The sequence below is a fragment of the Lissotriton vulgaris genome, chromosome 8 (assembly GCF_964263255.1).
Source record: "Lissotriton vulgaris chromosome 8, aLisVul1.2, whole genome shotgun sequence".
In the NCBI taxonomy this organism is placed as follows: Eukaryota; Metazoa; Chordata; class Amphibia; order Caudata; family Salamandridae; genus Lissotriton; species Lissotriton vulgaris.
The window spans coordinates 535,068,406-535,090,261 of record NC_141696.1 but is presented as its reverse complement, the minus strand read 5'-3'; the positions used below and the strand labels follow the sequence as shown (position 1 = coordinate 535,090,261).

The 21,856-nt window shown below is 46.8% G+C and overlaps 1 protein-coding gene across 4 annotated transcripts in view; it reads left to right on the top strand.

The window, feature by feature from the left end:
- The window catches only part of ADGRG2 (adhesion G protein-coupled receptor G2), a 988,790-nt gene that overhangs the window by 443,915 nt on the left and 523,019 nt on the right, over window positions 1-21,856 (top strand). For all 4 annotated transcript variants that reach the window (XM_086934346.1, XM_086934348.1, XM_086934347.1 and 1 more), the window contains exon 7: window positions 751-843. In XM_086934346.1, coding sequence (XP_086790472.1) covers window positions 751-843 — 93 coding nt within the window. The remainder of the gene's footprint in view (window positions 1-750; window positions 844-21,856) is intronic.

The window sequence follows — 21,856 nt, the reverse complement described above, 5'->3', positions numbered from 1 at the left end:
TGGGTTACATGGTCGACTTCTTAGGTTGAGTGTTTTACCTGGTAAGTCACCACGCCTGACTCTTTTTACTCAAATTTTGCATTTTTTATCAATTATAGCTGGATAACGCCTGCAAAATGTGTTTTATCACCCTCTTGAAACTCGTGAGTCAGCCCTGACTCGTGTGTTTCATGCTGTGGAAAAACTATATCCAGAGCCATGGTGGTGGGGGTGCATCCCCAAAGTTGGACGACCCCAGTGCAGGGGGACCTGGGATGTGGAAAATACAGGGCACTCCTGAGAAAAAAACATCTAAGTGGCACAAGACTTGCGGATTAGCTCCATTTTAACTGCTGTTTTGACTGCCATTTTGTGCCTCATTCTCATGTTTCTTCTCTATGAGACCTTATGATTGTGCGATTGGTTTGCAAATCTCTTCTCTGTCTTTAAACCTTTTCTGAAAGGAAATGGAATGTATTTATGCTAGGCAAGCACATTTTAAGAAGTTAGCTGGTGTCTTATATCAGTTTTATTAGTGATGTAATCCCCACTTTGATGCCTTCCTGGCTTCCATCTCAATATTCAAGACTGAAAAGCTTAATCGCTTGAAGGGTCATTTTTTTGAATGGCTAGGAAAACACCAACTTTTCATGACACAAATGATTACCAGAGTGTCGATTTTATTATTTAATTTAATTTACAGTATGCTAATGCACGTTTAGTATTGCTAATCAATTAGAAAATGATGGGCTTTTTGTTTATCTCACTCAGCAATAAACAGTTCTCTGTTTGGAATAAAAGTCACTGCCAAATCAGATCGCGTTGCCAGAGATGTTGCTGAGACCAAGTTAACGACTAGTCACGGTACGCAGATTTCTATTTATTACTGTATATAATTATATTTCTTCTGCCAAAGTCATTTGTTTTGTTTGAACGTATTAAACAGCACAATGTGCTCTCAGCTTTTTATGCTAGGTGATTAAAACATGGAATGTCACTGCAAAAATCAGAACGAGAAAGGGGAGCTTTTTACTAGCACACACACCCCGCATTTTCTTTTAAAATTCACTCAGTACAATCAAGCCGAATAGTGTTGTGCGGGTGTGTGTAGGCCTAGCAGGCCACTAAGGCCGCGTGCGCAGGGGTGTTAGCGCGCAGCGCCAGCCAGTAAACCAAACACTCGTCTTAGTCGGAAGTGACGTGCCCGAGCGCGCGCCCTCCTTTTATTGGACCCCGCAGGCCACGCCTGGCCTGCGGATGCATGGATGCGTGCGTGCGTCTGCTAGAGTGCTAACCGCACTACATCTCTATCCAACTATGCACAAGTTCGAGAATGTTCAAACAAAACTGTTCATGAAAGATTCAAATCAGATGCTCTATACTTGCGTGTCCCTTAGATGATGGATTCAGGGTTTCAGCTGACAGGCGTAGTCGTTGAGTCTTTGGTTGGGGCGGGGATTGGGCCTCAGATTGTATCGGGTGTGTGGCCCGGCCCTCGATCCCCGTTGCGTGCCTGGTTCCGGACGGGAGTGGAGCTGGTCGATGTTCCCTGCTCTAGTGCTGGGCCCCGGGCGTCTGTCGGTGGGCTGCCCACCTCTTCTTGTGTCGCTGCTCGGGGTGGTTCATTGGTTCCAGCTGTGGCCTCGGTGTTGGCATTTGAGTTGGGAGGGACCACCTTGAACCAGGACGAGTTTCTCGAAACTTCTTCTCCCTCCTTGCTGGCGGTCACCATGGTGCCCTTCGTGTTGGTGACAGTCCACGGTCCTGGCTCATAGAATGTTCGGAACTTCCCCCCTGGGCGTCGGTTCCTGATGACAACCCGATCCCCTTGGTGTAGCTGTTTTGGTGTCGCTCTGCGTCGGTGGCTCGTTCGCATGTTATTCCTGCGCCGACGTTCCTGAGCCTCCCACATCTCGTCTCTCTCCGGTGTCGATCTCGGGGGCATGGGGGGAGGTCTCTGCGTTGACCTTGAAACATCAGGGACCACGGACTTTTCTGGGTGGTGCAGTGGGGCGTCCCGCGATATTCTCTCAGAAACTCATGCAGTCTCTGCACTGGGTCGGCCTCCTCAACCACCGCAATCCTGAACATTTTATTGAGTGTTCGCATGAACCTCTCTGCCTCCCCGTTGGCTTGTGGCCACTGGGGAGTAATGCGCCGATGGTTGATGCCTCTGGTTTTCAAGAAGGTGGCGAAGTCCGCTCCCTGGAAGGGTGGTCCGTTGTCGCTTTTGATTTCGCCGGGTAGTCCGAACAGGGAGAATATTTTCTCTAACGCTGGCCCCACATGTGTGAATGCAGTGGATGGCACCTTTTCCACAATGGGGTACTTGGAGTATGAGTCAATGACTACCAACGTGTGTCCCTCTCCGGGGAAACTTCCGAAATCCACACTGACTTTCGACCACGGAGCTGTGCATGCCTCTTCCGTTATTATGGGGACCGGTCTTTCAGGGTCGCTGGTTAGTTGACAGGACATGCAGTTCTTGACATACTCGTCCACAGTGCTTTCTAGTTCAGGAAACCACACCTTCTCGCGCATGCGCGCCTTCATTTTGGTGACACCCTGGTGGCCCCCATGGGCGAGCTGGGTAGCCTGGTGTCTGAGGCGTCCTGGTATCACTAGGCGCGTTCCTCTCAGTAGTACGCCCTCCTCCGTAGCGCTGAGCTCGTGCCGAATGTGCCAAAACTTCGTGAGGGCCGCCTTGTCCGAAGCCGTCCAAGTGTCGGGGGGACGTAGGTAGTCAGTCCATGACCCCTCTTGCACCGCCTGTAGTGACCGCATATATGGGTGGTCGTCCACTGCCGCCTCCTTAATCTCCTCTACGGTCATACACTGGGGGCAAGATGTGAGTGCCACCCATTGGACATAGCCTTCGCAATCTTCATCAGCAGCTGCTGGCTCTCGGGGTAGGGGGTGGCGTGACAAATAATCGGCAGGGTTTTTAGCTCCCGGTCTGTAGACCACTTCCATGTCGTATGTTTGTAGCTGGATCACCCACCTCTTGATGCGTGGCGGTGGATGGGGAGCAGTGCCCTTGAAGAGCGGCACTAAAGGCTGATGATCCGTGACCATTACGAACGACTGTCCATGTAGATAAAGGTGGAAGTGGTTGCAGGCCCACTTGATGGCTAGGGCCTCGCGTTCTATTTGTGCATATCTTGTCTCGGTTGAGGTCTGTGCCTTGCTAGCGAATGCTAAGGCTGTCCATTTCCCTGGTTCATGTTCTTGGGTCAGGACCGCCCCTAGCCCTACTGGGCTTGCATCCACGATTACCTCGATCCGCTTGGTTGGGTTGAAGTACGAGAGTGTTGCGTTCTCCAGGAGTGCGTCTTTTATGCTCTGGAACGCATCGTGCTCTATTGGGCCCCAGGTCCAGGCGGCGTCTGTCTTCGTCAGTGCTCGGAGGGGCTCACTGCGGGTGGCTAGTCCCGGAATGAAACGGCCACAGTACGTGGCCATTCCGAGGAAACTCCTCACCTTCGTTGGAGATTTCGGTGCCGGGGCGTCTTTGATGGATTTTGACTTCCGTGGATCGATTTGGACCCCCTCCTGGTTGAACACATAACCGAAGAACTCGATCGAGGATTGGAAAAACTGGCATTTTTCCTTGTGGAGAGTCGCTCCATATGTGCTTAGTCTCTTCAATACGTCGCGTAGTTGTTTGTAGTGCTCAGATGCAGTGGCGGAATGGATGAGGATATCGTCGCTTACATTGATGACCCCCGGCAGTCGGGATAGTAGCTCCCTGATGGTATTCTGGAATACCTCCGCCGCCGAGGATATTCCGAAGTTGAGGCGTTTGTACCGCCGGAGGCCGAGGTGGGTACTGAAGGTGGTAATGAAGCGGCTTTCTTCGGCAAGGGGCAGTTGGTGATAGCCCGCATTGAGGTCAATCTTCGAGAACCACCTCGAACCATTCACATCAGCTATTATGTCATCCATCGTCGGTGTTAAGTGCCTCTCCCTCTTGATTGCGGTGTTCGGCAACCTCATGTCGATGCATAGCCGGATTTCGCCCGGTTGCTTGGGTTTTTCGACAATGACCATGGGAGAGACCCAGGGGGTGGGCCCCGTTACCTTTTCAATTACCCCCAAGTTTTCAAGTTTTTTGAGTTCCTTTTCCACCAGCGGCCGCAGGTGGAATGGTATTCGCCGATGGCGTAGGGCTGTGGGGGTGACGGATTTGTCGATGTGGAGCTTTATTGGATCACATTTGATGCATCCCAGACCCTTGAACAGTTCGGGGAAGCGCTCCAGGAGCTCCTCCACCTGGTGGTTCCGGATGCGGTTGGCAAAGGCAATCAACTTCAAATCCTCCGCCGTGTGGCTGCTTATTAGCGTGTCGGCTTCTCAATCAATGATGTGTATCGTTGCGGTTACTTCGGCCTCGTCGGCTCGTATGGGTATTACGATTTTTCCTTTTAGAGGAAGGGGAGTGTCTGCACCATATGCAAAAATTTTGGTCTTGGAGCGTAGGACCTCCGGGCGAGGGCGCAGTTTGTTAAATTCTTGTAAACCCATGACATTGACGGTGGCGCCAGTATCAATGACGGCTTTCACCTCGTTCTCCCCTACCTGGACCACACACGTTGGTTGTGGTCGACGTCTGATCTTAAGTTCCCTGGCAAAAGAGACGCCTCCTCCTCCTCCGAATCTGACTCGTCATAGGACGTTGGCAGAAACTTGTCCGTTCTTCCCGGGGGTGGGTCTGCTAGGGATAGTTGGCGGACCGCTTTGGTAGGTGTCCATGACTTCTTGGCATTCCGGGATTGGTTCTTTCTGCGGCAAACTGCTGCAAAATGATTGGGGATTCCGCAGTTCACGCAAGTTTGGCCTTGGGCGGGGCAGTCTTTGGCTGCATGCGGTTCATGTCCACAATATCCGCATCGGCTCTGTGGCGCATCTCTTCGGAATCCCTTTTTCCCTTGGCCACGTGTCCGTGGACGTACTGCGTCAGCCCGCTCAACCTTGACTGTTTCCGGTTTGGCGGGAATTTTATGCAATGCCTGCTCCATGGCCGTTGCCCTGGCATCTGAGAGTTCATGTGCTCTGGCCAGGATGAGGATGTCCTCTAGTGAGATTCCGGGCTTTCTCCGGATGTGGCCCCTCAGGGTTTTGTCTCGGCACCCCTGTATTAACTGGCGTCGTATGGCTTTTGGCTGATCTTCGTCCGTGAAACTAGCCAGTTCCCGGACCCGGGTATGGAATTGGTCCATGGACTCGCCCTCTCGTTGACGGGCTTGCCCTAGCTTGAAGACCTCAAAGTCCACATTTAGTTGAGGATCAAAGTGGTTGTTCAGGGCGGTGACTGCGGCAGCATACGTGGTTACTCCCGCCGAGTTGGGCAGGTGTTTGAAGAGCCGGAAGACCTCATCCCCCGCATAGTGAAGGAGCAGTGATCTTTTTATTGCGTTGTCCGTTTCCCTTGTGACTACGAAGTAGTTCTCGAGTCTTTCCAGCCAAATTTTCCAGCGAGGAGAGGCAGTAGAAGGGTCGCTCGCTTCACTGAAAGGCGGCAACACCCCGGCGGCAGCATGCTGAAACGGGATGTTGATGACCGGGGCCGCTGCGTCTCCGTCCCCCATGGTGGCAGTGCCCAGGGATTGTTGAAATGATGGTCTGAGTCAGGCTCTCAGGCAGGCGCCAGCAGCAGCAGCAGCCAGTCTACACGCGTGGCGCCGACAGGTCAGGGTAGGGGATGTCCTTCCTCTCGGAGGAGTTGTCGTCTTCTCACCCCTAACCGCGCAACGCGTGGCACCACGTGCGCCTCGTCGGGCTGCTCTGTTTCCCTTCCACGGCGGTCGATGTTGCAGATACACACCGAGGATCTTCCCCCAGGTGGGTGGTCAGCGCCCTCCAGCAGGCGAGGGCAGGAATGAGCGCGCCGGCTCACAGGACACAGGAGGGTGCGTCGGTACACACGCGGTATGCACCGCGGGGGTGGGCGGACCACTCCGCTCACAGCACGATGAATGGGCGAGGGTTGGGCCCCCTCCGCTCGTCGCCAATGTTGTGCGGGTGTGTGTAGGCCTAGCCAGGCCACTAAGGCCGCGTGCGCAGGGGTGTTAGCGCGCAGCGCCAGCCAGTAAACCACACACTCGTCTTAGTCGGAAGTGACGTGCCCGAGCGCGCGCCCTCCTTTTATTGGACCCCGCAGGCCACGCCTGGCCTGCGGATGCATGGATGCGTGCGTGCGTCTGCTAGAGTGCTAACCGCACTACATCTAGCACCTGCTCGAAAGACCGACATCAAGATTGGAGTACCTGACATCAAATGCTAAAAATAATGATTTTACCTTCAATTATTGTTATAGGTATTGCTTAGTTAAAGCAGGCACGCTGAACATATTTATGACTTCCTAAAGATGTATAATTTTAATGGGGACTATGTCAAGAAGACCAAGACTATGAGTCGACCGAAGGCACGAGATTCTTCCATACTTTCTGACACATAGAAGGCGTTAGACAACAAAGGCCGGTCTGGGAGCGTTGGCAGTTATGACGTGCTGGAATGATGCTGTTAGCACATTAGGTTAGTGCTCTAGTGCAACAGTAGTCGGTGGCTACTACTTTGTTGCACTTTCTACCTTCCAGATCAGCCTAGGAGTAGCCATACAATAGGGCAGGATAGTCACTTGTGCAGTGACTATCAGGTCTACATTTTGCTGCGGCTTTTGGCTGTTGCTTTAGTAAGTCACCTGCCCTGTTTGTTTGAGTTGCCCTTCAGATCCACCTCAGTTCCTTCCCTCCAATGTGTAGATGTTTGAAGTTTTTTGTTGTTTGGTACAATATCAGCTACCTCATGCTATAGGTCTCAAACGTATCCATCTCCCTGCCTCATTCCTGGTTGCATAGAATAGTTGCCGCTCTCCTCAGTAACGATTATAGCATCCTTGGAGGAAGTACTGAGGTGACAGGGTTTCCATTTGAAAATGGACAATAATTATTTCAGATGTGTTCCCCACTTACTCCTCTGCTTACTGAGATCTGAAGGAATGGGTAAGACTCTCTCCCCCATTTACCCCTCTCTTAGTATAGTGTACTACCTTGTATTTTCATCACAGATGATAGTGAAGGGAGGAATTTCACACTGGATTCATCTTGCTGTCACATTCTAACAGTCTCAAGACCTTTTATGGATATAATGGACTAATCTCCCATGGAACAAAACCATAATCACAGTACATTTTAATTCAAGAGTTAAGAGTGGGCAATACCCAAACCTCCAAATCTGTCACATTGTGGAAAGAAAGTTGACAATTTATCACAGTATCCTGTGGATATGTTGAGTTGCTACTTGAGGGGTGTGTATTGCATACTTAAGCAACAGCCACAATCTTTTTTAGGGTGAACCAGAAAAGTCTCTAAATTGTCCCGTGCTTAACACTCTGGCAGCTTGGAATAATTGCAGTCACATTTAAATTGGAGGCAATGTTTAAAATACTTATGCAGCAAAGCAACAGTAATAAAATGGGAACACAATATAAGAAATATTCCACACCACTTTAGAAAAATTGAGTAAAATGGCATAAATTATTTGAAACTGAACCAGCGAAAATCCACTCAGTAGAATCGGAGGTATGCAATTTCAAAGATGTAAGTTGAGTATAGCACACAAAAACACAAAGTCGCACTGGTTGTGCAGGATCAGGTGAAAGTCATAAGTTAAGCCCGGCCATGATGGTGAGCAGGTGGGATGCAGGGACTAAGTTAGCCCAGCTGAAAAAGTTACCTTCTCAAAGTCCGGTGCAAAGAGTCAAGTCCACGGTGGAGGGTACTTCAAGGGGCAGGAGGGTGTTGCCTATGGTCCTCACTGTAGCACAAAGATCACGCCAGGTGGCGCCGACCGTCATTGCTATAGTGAGAAGATAGTATCCGGTATCAGGTGCTCATTGTTAGAGCTTTGTGTTGGCGGTCACTACTAGTTGTCTGTGCTGTAGCGTGAAGTGCAGATCTCGCTTTGCCAGTCGTCGGTGTAGCATGAAGAGTTTGGTTAACTGAAGCTTCCTGTTGATGGTCATCATGAGCAGCAAGATCTTGGCTGAATGGGCCTGTTCGCAGTTGCAGAGAGCTCATAACTTTGGGATTTCTCCCTTTCTTCGAGGAGGTGCTCAACTGATGCTACACCAAGGATCCAGGACCTGGCAGGCATCCATTGGAGTTTAGGAACTCACTCCAACAGAGGCCAGCAGGGCACAAGCAGGTCCATTTTCAGGTCCATGCAGGCCCTGGACAGCACGTGATCCTAGTAGTTGCAGCAAGGCCTCTGGAGCTTGTTATGTCCCTGTAGCTCTAAACAGGAGGTCAGTTAGCTGCCCCTTGGAGTCACTTCAGGTATTCTGGGATGAAAGGAGCAGGTCCAGTATTCCTTCTCAGACAACAGTTATGGCCCCTCAGGCAGTAGGGCAGTCCTTCTTCTGTATTATCCACAGGTTCAGCAGTGTACTGAAGAGTAGGCCTGGGCGTCCTAATTGTATACCTGGTCCCAGCTTTGAAGTGAAAAGCTTCTGGGGGATTCCCCCCACAGTAGTGTCTGGAATCTCATGTTTCCCTGTCATGGTCCCAAAATGTCTGAAGTCACAAAAGGCTAGAGTGAAGTTTTTTGTGTCTGAGCTGAGGCAGTGTCTTTGAAGTGGAAGTGTGGTTATGAGCAGCACCAACCCCCCCCCCCCCCTCCTTCCGATTGGCGCATTTTACCAACATCAAGCATGTTTATTGTGTGGCTATCTGGGAGAAATATGGCTAACTGCCAACTACACTTAATCATGTCTGTATGAGGAACAGGCTTCAGGCCCCAAATGGTCAGGGCAAGGAAATGCCAACTTTCTTAAGGTGGTATTTTCAGAAGTATGACTTAAAATCTGATTTTACCATTAAAGAGGATTTTGAATTACAATTCCTTAAATGTCAAACATGGCATTTCTACCTGCTCCCAAACAAATGTTATCACTTATTAAATGTAATAAGGTAAACTAATGTTACACTATGGGAGAGGGAGGCCTCATAGTAGTGAGGAACAAATTTGTCAGTTTGTCAATACTAGGATATGTGAAACTTAAAAGTACTTGTCCAACGTTTAAATACAATGCACCCTTACCTACGGGCTGAGTATGGCCTACTGATAAAAGCTGTGTGACTCCCAAGACTTTCGATGCGCTTGGTGCAAACCACCTCTAATTCACCTTAATATTAGCTATCAAAATAATGAGGCAGGCGCTGGTAACTGGAAAGAGAAGAACAGGTTTTTTACTCCAGGAGGAGAACTCATCACATCAGACACCGGGGCTATCGTCAGGAGGTGCTCTAACTGCATCTCTGTGGTTCAGCCTTTTATATACATTTGCATCAGTTTATTGCATGGTTAAACATCTTCGGAATCCCCGCCTTAGGCTAGTTCCCACACAAACCTAGCAGCAGTCACCCCCCACCCAGATGTAACAGATGATCTCTATCTCGCAGCTGGACATTCCGAAAATCTAAAAACACGTGGGATCGGTCAGATCTAAGGGTTTGGGTTATTGAGTAAGTCAGGCCCCTTTGTTGGTGAAACAAGCCCTGCCATGTGTAGGTAATAAACAATGTCCACAGGGGTCGGTTAGTGCCTGGGACCGGATTGAGTGGCCAGGTGCAGGGAAGGAGGTTATCAAAGGGGCTTGCCTGTGCATGGAGGATGAAAGGACAAACTGGTTTGGCACGGGAAGTGACTCTGGGGCTTTGTCATGATGACAAGGTTTTACAACCCTAGTACGTTTGTTCAGGCTTAGTCAGAGCACTGGGGGAAGATAGCGAGGTCAGGGTGACACACAGGTGACCAGCAGAGTATGAAATGGCCGTTATGTCTAAAATGGCTGCAGCTTATGCACACCAGAGGCTCTTGAAAGGCAAGATGGCGCAGGCAATGCTCATACTTGTGGTTTTATATTTAACACTACCCTAGGGGTGACTTATATGTATTAAAAATGGAGCTTTAGCCTTGGCAAAAGGTTTATTTTGCCAGGTCAAATTGGTAGTTTAACACTGCACATAGGCTGCAATGGTAATCCTGGGACATGTTTTAAAGTGCTACTTAAGTGGATGGCACACTAAGTGCTGCTAGTCTGCTATTAGCATTTACTTTAATGGCCATGGGATTACTAGGGGCCTATAATTAAATGAAATATGCCAATCTGGTGTAAACCAGATTTACTATGTTTTAGGGAGTGAGTAGCACTGGTCAAAAGTGGTAAAGTGCACTTAGTCCTAAGGTCAACAAAAACAAATTCAGCAAAATAGGAGAGAAGAAGTGTAAAAACCTCTTTATTCGATTCACTGAATCATCGAAGCAGCACAACTTCATCATCAATAATATCAATAACATTAAAATATAAATAAGATAAGAACAATGCATATAAAATATAGTATCAGTAATAAATCCAATACTAATAAAGTACAATCTTAAAAATCCCCAGCATGAGTACTGTGTCCATTAATTCCAAGTTCAAGCGACCTATGGTGAATATTTACCACAAAATAACTCATTATTCATAGGACCAACACCAATCATAGACAAAAACATTATAGAAGATACAAAATGTAAAAAAATCCAGCTATGCAACTTTTCTCACATGAGTGAGCAGATGTAGTTGAAAATAGGTGACATCTCTTGTACAAGACCGCAGATCATGTATTATCTTATTCCCTCTTGGTTCAGAACTTTAAACCTCGTTTTAGTCTGATGAAATTGGTCGCTAGTAGAAATCTACTCAACCCAAATACGACCAACCTAGAGGTATCTGTTCTGAGAATACATAACATTTCAACGTACTTACTGATGCCCAAGTTCCTGCCCAAAGGGCGAATCCATTTTCTCCTTGGGATTTCATAACGAGTACAAAAAAGTAGAACATGAGCTAGGTCTTCTTGTCTACCCATAGCACACTCGGTGCAGAACGAATCATTGCCATCATCAGGATTTATCCCCCACCTGGACGTGAATTTCTTAATTTGCAATGTACTGTATCTAAATTTTAGGTACAGCACTTTAGCTAGGAGGGGCTCAATATCACCCATAAACGGCTCCAAGGAGGGACTTATTTTAAAACTTATAAACTGATTAGTAAGGGATCCATGGTCGGGACATACTGCAATGTTTTGGCCAATAAAACTCCAAAAGATAGTTTTGCACTCCAGTTTTGAGTCAGGGGAGAGCTGTTCGGGATGCTCCCAATATCCATTCACACACAGACGCAAAAACCACGTGCGGATGTGGATCAACCAAGGAAATGTGACAAAGGTATCAATTCACTTATCGTCTTTCTATATATCAACAATTCTTCAGTTGTCCATACTCTAATCCAATAGGAAAGAGACATCCACATTGCCCTATGCTCAATCTGTTTAAGGCCCAGATCCATCATTAGTGGTATCACTGAAGTATTTTGTGGGAGAGCAGTGAATCTCCTCATGATTTTATTTTCTGATACAGTTAGTGGGGCAAGAGTCCCACCTCCCCATAACTCTGAGCCCTACATTTGTAGACTAGTAAAGCAGGGGTCACAGCCTTTGATGAAGTTGATAAAAGTTTTTTTTAAATTGGGCCAGCATATTGATTAAGAACAGCTTTAGATTTCATGATCTGTGGGTTCCACGAAAGTTTAGAGTTTATGGTCGCCCCAGGTAAACAAAGTTTGCCACCCTCTCCAAGCTAACTCCACTTGACAGCATTTTATTATTGAAACATCTGTGTGGTCTGAAATTCATATATTTAGTTTTGGTCAGCTTGATTTCAAGACCCTTCTGTTTACAATATCCATCCAATACATCTAAAAGATTTTGCAATCCCCTTGGGGTTTGCGATAGGAGGATGGTATCATCGGCAAAAGTTAAAGCGCAGACGTGTTCACCTCCCAATTTCGAAGAGTCATGGTTAGCTTTTTTAAGTGCTGTAGTCATATCATTGATTTACAAAAGAGGGTGGTGATGAACAGAGTGTCTGAATTGAGCAGACCACTCTTACCCAGTCCAAAGATCAGGGCTTGATCCATCACCGTTATTTATCTCACTGCCCCATCCCAGCTCAGAACCTGGCTATATGCAAATCAGTCTGTCCCTGGCCCAGTGCATCATGGGAACAGGGCAGACTAAACTACCAAGCCAATTCTTTACCAGAAAGGAGACAAGCTACCGGGGACCGGTTTCTGGCATTTCAGCCTCTTCGGCCCGGCTTGCTTGAATCCTGATGGAGCAGTGAGAAAGGGACTCATGTCTGAGTATACCCTGCCACACCTATAGTGGCCAAAATCGATTTACAAAAGGGGGTGGTGATGAACAGAGTGTCTGAATTGAGCAGACCACTCTTACCCAGTCCAAAGATCAGGGCTTGATCCATCACCGTTATTTATCTCACTGCCCCATCCCAGCTCAGAACCTGGCTATCTGCAAATCAGTCTGTCCCTGGCCCAGTGCATCATGGGAACAGGGCAGACTAAACTACCAAGCCAATTCTTTACCAGAAAGGAGACAAGCTACCAGGGACCGGTTTCTGGCATTTCAGCCTCTTCGGCCCGGCTTGCTTGAATCCTGATGGAGCAGTGAGAAAGGGACTCATGTCTGAGTATACCCTGCCTCACCTATAGTGGCCAAAATCGATTTACAAAAGGGGGTGGTGATGAACAGAGTGTCTGAATTGAGCAGACCACTCTTACCCAGTCCAAAGATCAGGGCTTGATCCATCACCGTTATTTATCTCACTGCCCCATCCCAGCTCAGAACCTGGCTATATGCAAATCAGTCTGTCCCTGGCCCAGTGCATCATGGGAACAGGGCAGACTAAACTACCAAGCCAATTCTTTACCAGAAAGGAGACAAGCTACCGGGGACCGGTTTCTGGCATTTCAGCCTCTTCGGCCCGGCTTGCTTGAATCCTGATGGAGCAGTGAGAAAGGGACTCATGTCTGAGTATACCCTGCCACACCTATAGTGGCCAAAATCGATTTACAAAAGGGGGTGGTGATGAACAGAGTGTCTGAATTGAGCAGACCACTCTTACCCAGTCCAAAGATCAGGGCTTGATCCATCACCGTTATTTATCTCACTGCCCCATCCCAGCTCAGAACCTGGCTATATGCAAATCAGTCTGTCCCTGGCCCAGTGCATCATGGGAACAGGGCAGACTAAACTACCAAGCCAATTCTTTACCAGAAAGGAGACAAGCTACCGGGGACCGGTTTCTGGCATTTCAGCCTCTTCGGCCCGGCTTGCTTGAATCCTGATGGAGCAGTGAGAAAGGGACTCATGTCTGAGTATATCCTGCCACACCTATAGTGGTGCAGTGAGCTAAAAAACGGTGTTGGATCTAGCCCTGATCTCTTGACTGGGTGAGAGCTTTCTGCTTAATTCAGAGACTCTGTCCCTCACCACCCCTTGTTGTAAATATTTTTGTCCACCCTAAGCGTGGAAGGGTATTCTCAGATGTGAGACCCTTGCTCATTGCACCATCAGGATTCAAGCAAACCGGGCCGAAGACGGCTGTAATGCCAGAAACCGGTCCCCGGGAGCTTGTTTCCTTCCCAGTGTAAGAATTGGCTTTTGTAGTTTGGTTTGCCCTGTTCCCATCATGCACTGGGACAGGAACAGACTAATTTGCATACAGCCAGGTTCTGAAACTGGGATGGTGCAGTGAGCTAAAAAACGGTGTTGGATCTAGCCCTGATCTCTTGACTGGGTGAGAGCTTTCTGCTTAATTCAGAGACTCTGTCCCTCACCACCCCTTGTTGTAAATATTGTAGTCATATCATTGACACACAGGAGGAAGAGGGTTGGCGCCAGGACACAGCCCTGGCACACCCCCCTTTTTAAGGGTATTTCCTCGTTCAGTTCACCCCCCCCCCCTTTCCCCCAGCGCACTTTTGCATATGTGTTGTCATGTAATCTAATAAACTGTAATACAATATTGCTTGGAACCCCCATATGCAAAAGACTAGTCCAAAGACAGTCCCTAGGAATAGAATCAAAAGCGGCCTTCAAATCAATGAAGGCCACATACAAATTCCCACGGTGCAGCCTTATATACTTCCAGACAATAATTACTAGTCTCAGTACCTGATCTATCTTACTAGTTTTCTTTCTAAAACCTGCTTGGCAGGAGGAGAGAACATTATTATCCACAATCCAATCATTCAGCCTATCTAGAATATGCTTAGCGTAAACTTTTTGTAAAATATCTAGAAGACTGATTGTTCTATAGTTTGCGGGTTCTTTCTTAGAACCTTTCATGTAAATTGGAACAATCTCTGCTCCTTTCCATGAGGCAGGGACAGGCTGGCCGTTAGCTATACTATTACAGAGATGATTTATATAAGGTGCCCATACGTCTGGTTCATGTTTGAATATGTCCCCCGGGATCTTATCGGGCCTGGTGCCTCGGATGATTTTATAGCATTGATTGCCCTTCTGGTTTCTGACAAGGAAAACTGGGGAATAGATACATGGCTCAATGACAAAAACCTTTTAACCGTAGCTACAGAGTCTTCTTTAACAGTAGCCAGAGATGCATAAAGACGAGCAAAATGCTTATACCAGGCCTTAGGATCCAGATAATGATCTTGCACCGGGTTTTCTGACTTTGAGCCATTCACTAAAATTTTCCAAAACAGAAATTGATCATTCCTTTTGGAAGCTAATAGCAGCTCAGCCCAACAGTCATCTTCCCATTTCCTACGTGCAATTTTTTAGGCACTAGTGAAAATAACCCTTGCTTCTCTGATCAATATTGTGTTTTTAGAATCAAGAGCTTTACACAGATTTTTCTTGGCAAGGGAACAACTAGAATCAAACCAAAGATTAGTACAACCATCCTTGGTTTTTGATTTATCAGTTCCAGAAGGTGGTTTGGTTAAATGAGGCCTAATAGTATCTATCAACATCTGATGGGTTTGAGTTATCGTTGTGCCATTTAATGACCCCACTAGATACTGTGTTAAAAAATCAGCAAAGGTATTATATACAAAAGTTAAAAGATCAGTATTGCCCAGGATAACCGGCCATTTCAGAGCCCTCCTAATATTAGCAAGTTGAGGCTGAATTGTATCCGGAACAATGGCGGGTCCTGGTGGAAAAAGGTACCTGGTAAGACTCCCTAAAAGTTCCAAACATAGAGGAAAGTGATCACTGTCTTTCCTAGCGCTATCTACAATAAATCCCTCAACATAATCCCACTGACCAATGCCTATCATGATGTAATCAATTCTAGAGGAGGATAACCCCCTCGAGAAAGTATTTGAGCACTGGATATCAAGCTGGCTTCTGCCATTACACACTCTGTCCCTTTTTCGATACTGAAATTAAACAGCTGTGAAGTAGAAACAGTAGGTCTCATCGTCTCCAGTGTATCCAATAAGGAAATGCCCATTACAAGGTCTTGTTCCTCAATGGCCGAGCTCACTCCCTGTAAGGGCTCGTAACAGCAATTAAAATATCGCCAATTAAGACTAGATCTTTTATAGGGACAGTATCAAGTACCTCCTCTAATAGAGTAATGATTACTGGCTCTTTTGATGGATCTCTCGGTCTTACATAGACATTAAACATATACATACAGTATTTGTTTAAGATGTTCAATTTGAGTCCCAGAATATCATCAGAACCTGTGAATAATATATCTATAGAGACATTTATTTCATTCTTTATCCAGACTAATAGCCCACCTGAGGGTGTCCCTCTAGCCGATTGACGTGCTTCTATGCTAAAGGTCCTGTAGCCATTTTTAAAGACGGATTCTGTTTCCCAAGATTCCTGGAAGAAACAGATATCAAACATGGCAATATATGTTTGCCAGTCTGGATCATGCATTTTTCTTGCAAGTCCCGCTATGTTCCAAGATAACATTTTAAGTGTGCAGTGGGATAAAGATTGTGAGGGGGCTTGAGACGTGTTTTGAATTAATGCAACTTCCCTAACTAAATCTCTTGCAGGATCAATATCAGGTGTAAAAATTACAACATCCCTATGATCATCTGGAACTAGTTGGTTATTTTCATTTAGAGGGTTTGTACCTAAGGGGGAGCTTTGCACTGATCAGTTTGTTGCTGATACCAACTAACTTGTACGGATTAACGAACTTCTTCTTTCGAGTTAAAATGTCTGTCTACTGGTTGAGATAGTCAATCTATTGCCTAGTAGGGAAGAAGGTAAAAATTTGGGGAGACTACCACCGGAGGGTGTCAGGTCTAACAGGTACCTCCCTACTATGTCTGTGAGATCACATGGCTAGAAGCTGCAAGCTGCCTCCCTTGCTAGTTGGCTCTGATGGGAGAACAGGGCATTATTATATACAGACTAAAGCTAATTTGTTCCTGGACCATCGCTGTCCAAGGCACATGCCAGCTGACTCAGACATGGCTTGCTCTCCATCTACAACAGTGAGATCGACTCATGCCTTCTGTGAATATATTGAACACTAATTTATTGTACCACAACTAACCACTTGAGATCAGATGAATATCCTGTTAAGAAATATTTAAAAACATCATAAACATATACTCCTCAAAATTAATACTAGTGTATAACTAAGGCCTAACATTGTTTGCACAATAGGCCACTCTAAACAAAAACTAGCCATGTGCTGATCAGTTTATGTTCTACTCCAATGAGAACAATCCAGACCAAAACTGCAAGGCCAGGCCTGCTACAAACAACCCACATGTAACCCCAGGTTGGTGTGAGCTTTTGAGCTTTGTCAGCACGGTGTGGCCTGAGTTCAATTGCAGAGTGAGCATGTGGGACATATCAGGATATTATTAGAGTGGGAATAATACCTGGATATTTGGATGCATGTAGCTAGAAATTTAAGCCATTACAGTTTGTAACCTGACAGCAACTGCAATATTGTCACAATGAATTGCATGAATTGAAGTGTATTTCTCTTTTGTTCTTTTTTGTTCTTTCTATTTCCTCCCCCAACTCTTTCCCCATCTTCTTTCTTCAATTTATGACTTGAGTGACAGAAATTAGGCAAGTGCTGTAAACTAGGTAAGGGCTCCTGGAAGATCTGAAAAAGCAGGTGTATTTTAACTTTTGGAATCTACTCACAACTGGCAAAAAGACATTGATTTGTGTTACAGACTGAAGAAAATGGTTGAACAAACTCTCCGAACAAATAGTGCATGATCAGACCAATCAAACCTGCACAGTTAATTGAACTGATTGAACACTGCCTTATTTGACTTATAATAATAATAATAATAGTTCATTTGTAGAGAGCTTGGCTACCCCAAATGGTGTGTCCCCGCGCTAGAAGCAGGAAAATCCTACCACCGACCTTTACTCCTGCCTGAGAGACATAGTCAGCTGGATCGACAGATCTCACTTGAAACTCAATAGTGACAAGACGGTGATACTGGTGATGGGGAATCAGTCCCATTTTCGTCCGGACTCTCTCTGGCCCCCATGCATGGGTAAGCCCCCAACCCCCAAATCCGAGATCAAAAGCCTCGGATTATGGTTGGACCAAAATCTCACCATGCATACCCAAGCAAGGAAAACGGCTGGAGTCTGCTATGGGCTCCTGCGCTCCGCCCGGAAAATTCTACCACTGCTCCCTTTCCAATCAAGGAAACTCCTGATCCAGGGCCTCATTCTGTCAAGGTTGGATTATGGAAACGCACTGTATCTGGGCGCACCGCGGAAAGTAACAACTAAACTACAGGTAGTGTAGAATGCGGCCGCACGGATCCTTACCAACACCAAGAGTCGTTGCTCGGCCAAGCGGCCATTAGAGCGCTGCACTGGCTGCCCGTCGTGGAAAGAGTGCAGTTTAAGGCGCTCTGTCTAACGCACAAAATTCTCAACGGGAAAGCCCCTCCTATCTTCAAAGATCTAGTGACTCCATACACCACCTACAGACCCCTCCGATCCTCTAACGCCCACCTAACTCTGCCACCTAAGATCAAGAGAGCACGATCAGGAGGTCGGCGTTTCTCCTACAAAGCCTCCATACTCTGGAACTCCCTCCCCCCTGATCTCCGCACACAGCCCAACCTTCTGGCATTCCGAAAATTTCTGAAAAACTGGTTGTTCCCATAAGCTTCCCCTCTTGATTCCACCTGTACTTGTTCAGCGCTGGGACGCTTACGGGCAGCCATGCGCTCTAGAAATCTCCTAACATTTAACATTTAACATTCATTGAATGGGGCCAAAGTTATTAGCCAACCAAAGAACTCAGTCTTTGGAAAAGCAGACCGAACTATAACTACCTACTGGCGACCGCCAGTAGGTTATATATATATGTATACACACATCACTCACACACACACACACACATCCATCACACAGTGGGTATAGCTACTGTGTACTTATGGTGCAGGCAATCTTTGCATTGAAATGGCATTTTTTGATTTGCCAAAAACTTTTGAGCCCATGGATGGACTTGCACGAAACCTGGCAATCTACTCATTCAGTTATGTTTCAGTATGCCAAGTTTCATGAAGGGAGTGAAAAAGGCAAGTGATGTTCCACGTTTGCTCCCATAGGAAATTGTGCCAAAATATATAGCACAAAAGTCTGAATAGATTTACACCAAACTTTTCCTGAGGCTGAACGTACCCAGAAAGTGTTTCTTTCCATTTTGTGTAAATCAATCAGTTCAGTATGTTGTAGATGGTAGAATTTGAAAATAATTTTGTAAATCTTTGCTGTTTTAACATGTAACAAGTAACTATGGCTCATGTGGGATAGTGTCAACAGACGTAGACTGAGACTATAGAAGTACAGTAAACCTATACCTATCAGGAACTAAATGGACCTGTTATGTGGGAAAACCCAAAACTGAAAATATAAATACAAAGCAACAAAGAAAAATAATTTAAAAGGTGCTACCCAATTATTCACAAAACATGAAAATGGGGACCATTTGCAACATTTGAGAGTGAGAATTAAATTACCCATGGTTGAATAGTTTTTGTTCAAAAAATGAGTTGTTAATTAAACAAACAACGTAAAAACAACACAGAAAATGCTGATAAGAACTATTCAGAGCATTAGGCTGCCAACAGTTTGTGACAGTAATACCGTTCATCAAAAATAACAATTTCAAGGTTTTTCAGGCAGAGTAGGAACTAAAACAAAGAAAAACAGAAGGCAGTCAATATTGCATGGATAGAAGTTGATCTTTCAAACCAAAAAGGAGTTGCTGGCATCAGGGAATGAATCCAATAAAATAACAAGTGAAATAGGGTAACAGATCCTCGTGTCTGGTCAAGGTAGACACAGCTTGGAAACAAATTTGTTCAAACCCCAGGAGAAGAGGACAAGCCCCATATGGGGATCTTAATTACAAGAAAGGCAATATGTGACTAAAGGCTCAGACTGACACAGAGTAGAAGAAATAGACCACTCAGATTTTCTGAAGTTACATGTAGTCAAGGTGGCATTAATGTCTTAACCAAGGCCAAGCATGAGCAATCGCCACATCTCACGGTGCACTTCCCTGGTTGCCGGCAACACCTATACCCAGCTCGCTGTAAATAGAAGTAAGACATGTATGGTTATTTTGTTCTCTCAACACATTGTCCTAATGATGGCCCTGCTCAAGTCCACTGTTGGGCTGGAATGTTGACTCCTATCTATAGCTCAATAGATTCCACCGCCAGGAGTCATAGCGGTCTTACCTCGGGGGCAGTTGGAGCAGTCCGCGGCCTCGTCGCCACCGCCAGGAGTCAGTAGGGGCCATCGCTGAGCAGGGAGACACGGGAGGGGAGTTGGCCTACAACTCCCAGTGTCCCCTGCGTCACACACGCCGCACCTGCACCCAGCGTGCGAGGAGGCGCATAAAGGGACGCCAGGGCTCCGGCGCCGCGGGAGCTCAATAGATTCCGCCGCCACCGCCAGGAGTCATAGCGGTCTTACCTCAGGGGCAGTTGGAGCAGTCCGTGGCCTCGCCGCCACCGCTAGGAGTCAGTGGGGGCCATCGATGAGCAGGGAGACGCATGAGGTGAGTTGACCTACAACTCCCAGCATCCCCTGCGCCACACACGCCTCATCAGCACCCAGCGCGCCAGGAGGCGCATAAAGGGACGCCAGGGCTCCCATGCCGCGGGACACACGCGGGCGTGCCCGGGCAAAGCCCAGGCCAAGGGCGGGCCCGTCCGCGCCAGTCAGCAACTTTTAGAGGCTGGGCTGGGCCATACTTCTTTCGCCCGGACTTTCTTGCCACAAGGAACTCCAAGGAACTTGGGTCAGTCAATAAGACTTGTTAGACTTTCTAGGTGAGACTTTGCTGAGGGTTGGTGTCATAGTTCCTTTATTCCTGTTCAGGACCATTTGCCAATAATGAATAGGGGCCAGACCAAAGGGGGATTAGGCGTCGTGGATACTCTTGACGCATTTTTCATCAGGGCCGAATCTGAATTAATCCAGGAGATCGAGAAGACCCAAAAAAGGTTGTCCCTAGATTTTAACCGTGCCCCGTGGAATCTTTTCAGCCAGGGCCGGTATTGGTAGCAGACATTGTGGAAACAAGAGGGGCTCAAAACACACATGAGGTTCAGATACACCACCCAGCTCATGCATCCCCTCCTGTAGCCCGGGAAGTTCCACCCCCTCTGGTGGAAAACTCGTTCCCTAATCAACCCAGCTCCTCAAAAATCCTTACTCGTCAGCAACGTTTAACTTATGCAGGGAATGGTGGGGTTGCTGCCAGCACTAGTATTACATCAAAGAAAAGGAAGGCAGGCAGCACCCCAGCCACCACACATCGGGCTAGCAAGGTACCTAAAACCAGAGGCATTCAGGGGAGGAAGGGCCGCTCACAGAATACTGTTACCCCAAGTAAAAATATGTCATCAAGTGTGAATTCACATCACTCCCTCACGCAGGCCCAGTCTGATATGGAAAATCACATTATAGCGAAATTAGAAGAGAAACTGCAGTCTATATTTAAACCTATTTTTACAAAACTCGAGGACATAGACTGTAGATTGTGTAAGATTGAGAATCATTTATTGTCACCCCAGAGAATTATGGTGGAGGAAGGGCCAAAAGGGCCAGCTGACGGGAATAGGGAAGAAGTCACGAGACAAAACACATTGTGTAGGGGGCCCTTTATAAGGCGAATTGATAACACTCAAGTCCCCATGTCAGAGAGATGTATCCCGGATCCTGCTCTTGTAAACCTGATTTTCAGGCATGAATTAAATAAGGGCACACCTCATGGCCTGGTGCAGGGAACTAACCACCAATAAAATCGATTTAACCACTTTAACTTACCCCCTGAGGCTACTCCTCTCACTGTTATTTTATCGAATGTTCCACCCCTGAAGCAAGGTATGGAGGAACATTAGTCATCCCTTGGAAATAAAGCCCTCCATTACCTCGAAAATTTAACAGGGCTGGGCAGCTCCCTTTCAGAGATTTTAAAATGGCACGCAAAATTCCATGGATCGCGGACTCTGTGAAACTGAATGCCGGGGATTGTGTGGTGCTTAATTTTGGGTCCCCGCAAATTGTTAAATTGATCCTTGAGAGGGCAGGGACAATGAACCTAAGGGGTGTAGGCATAAATATATTACCCTTAGGGGTCTTTTACCGTAACATTGCACCAAGAGAAAGAAGCAGGATAGATCTGTCTGGTAGGGCACATACCCGGGGGCCAAATGAGTTTACTGTCCCAACCCAAAACAGATTTGAGATATTTGCCGACCTTGAGGAACAGATTGACTGGGTCCCTCAGTATCAACAGAGACTAATATGGTTAGTGGGATAGCTGTAAACAAGGAGCCGCGTGTTTTAAGCACCCCGATAAGGAACACTAATGTAGAGACAAGGATACTCAGCTGGAACATCGCTGAGCTAAGTAATAAGGCAGATGACACTAAATGGAGGGATTGTCTCACTGAGTGCGA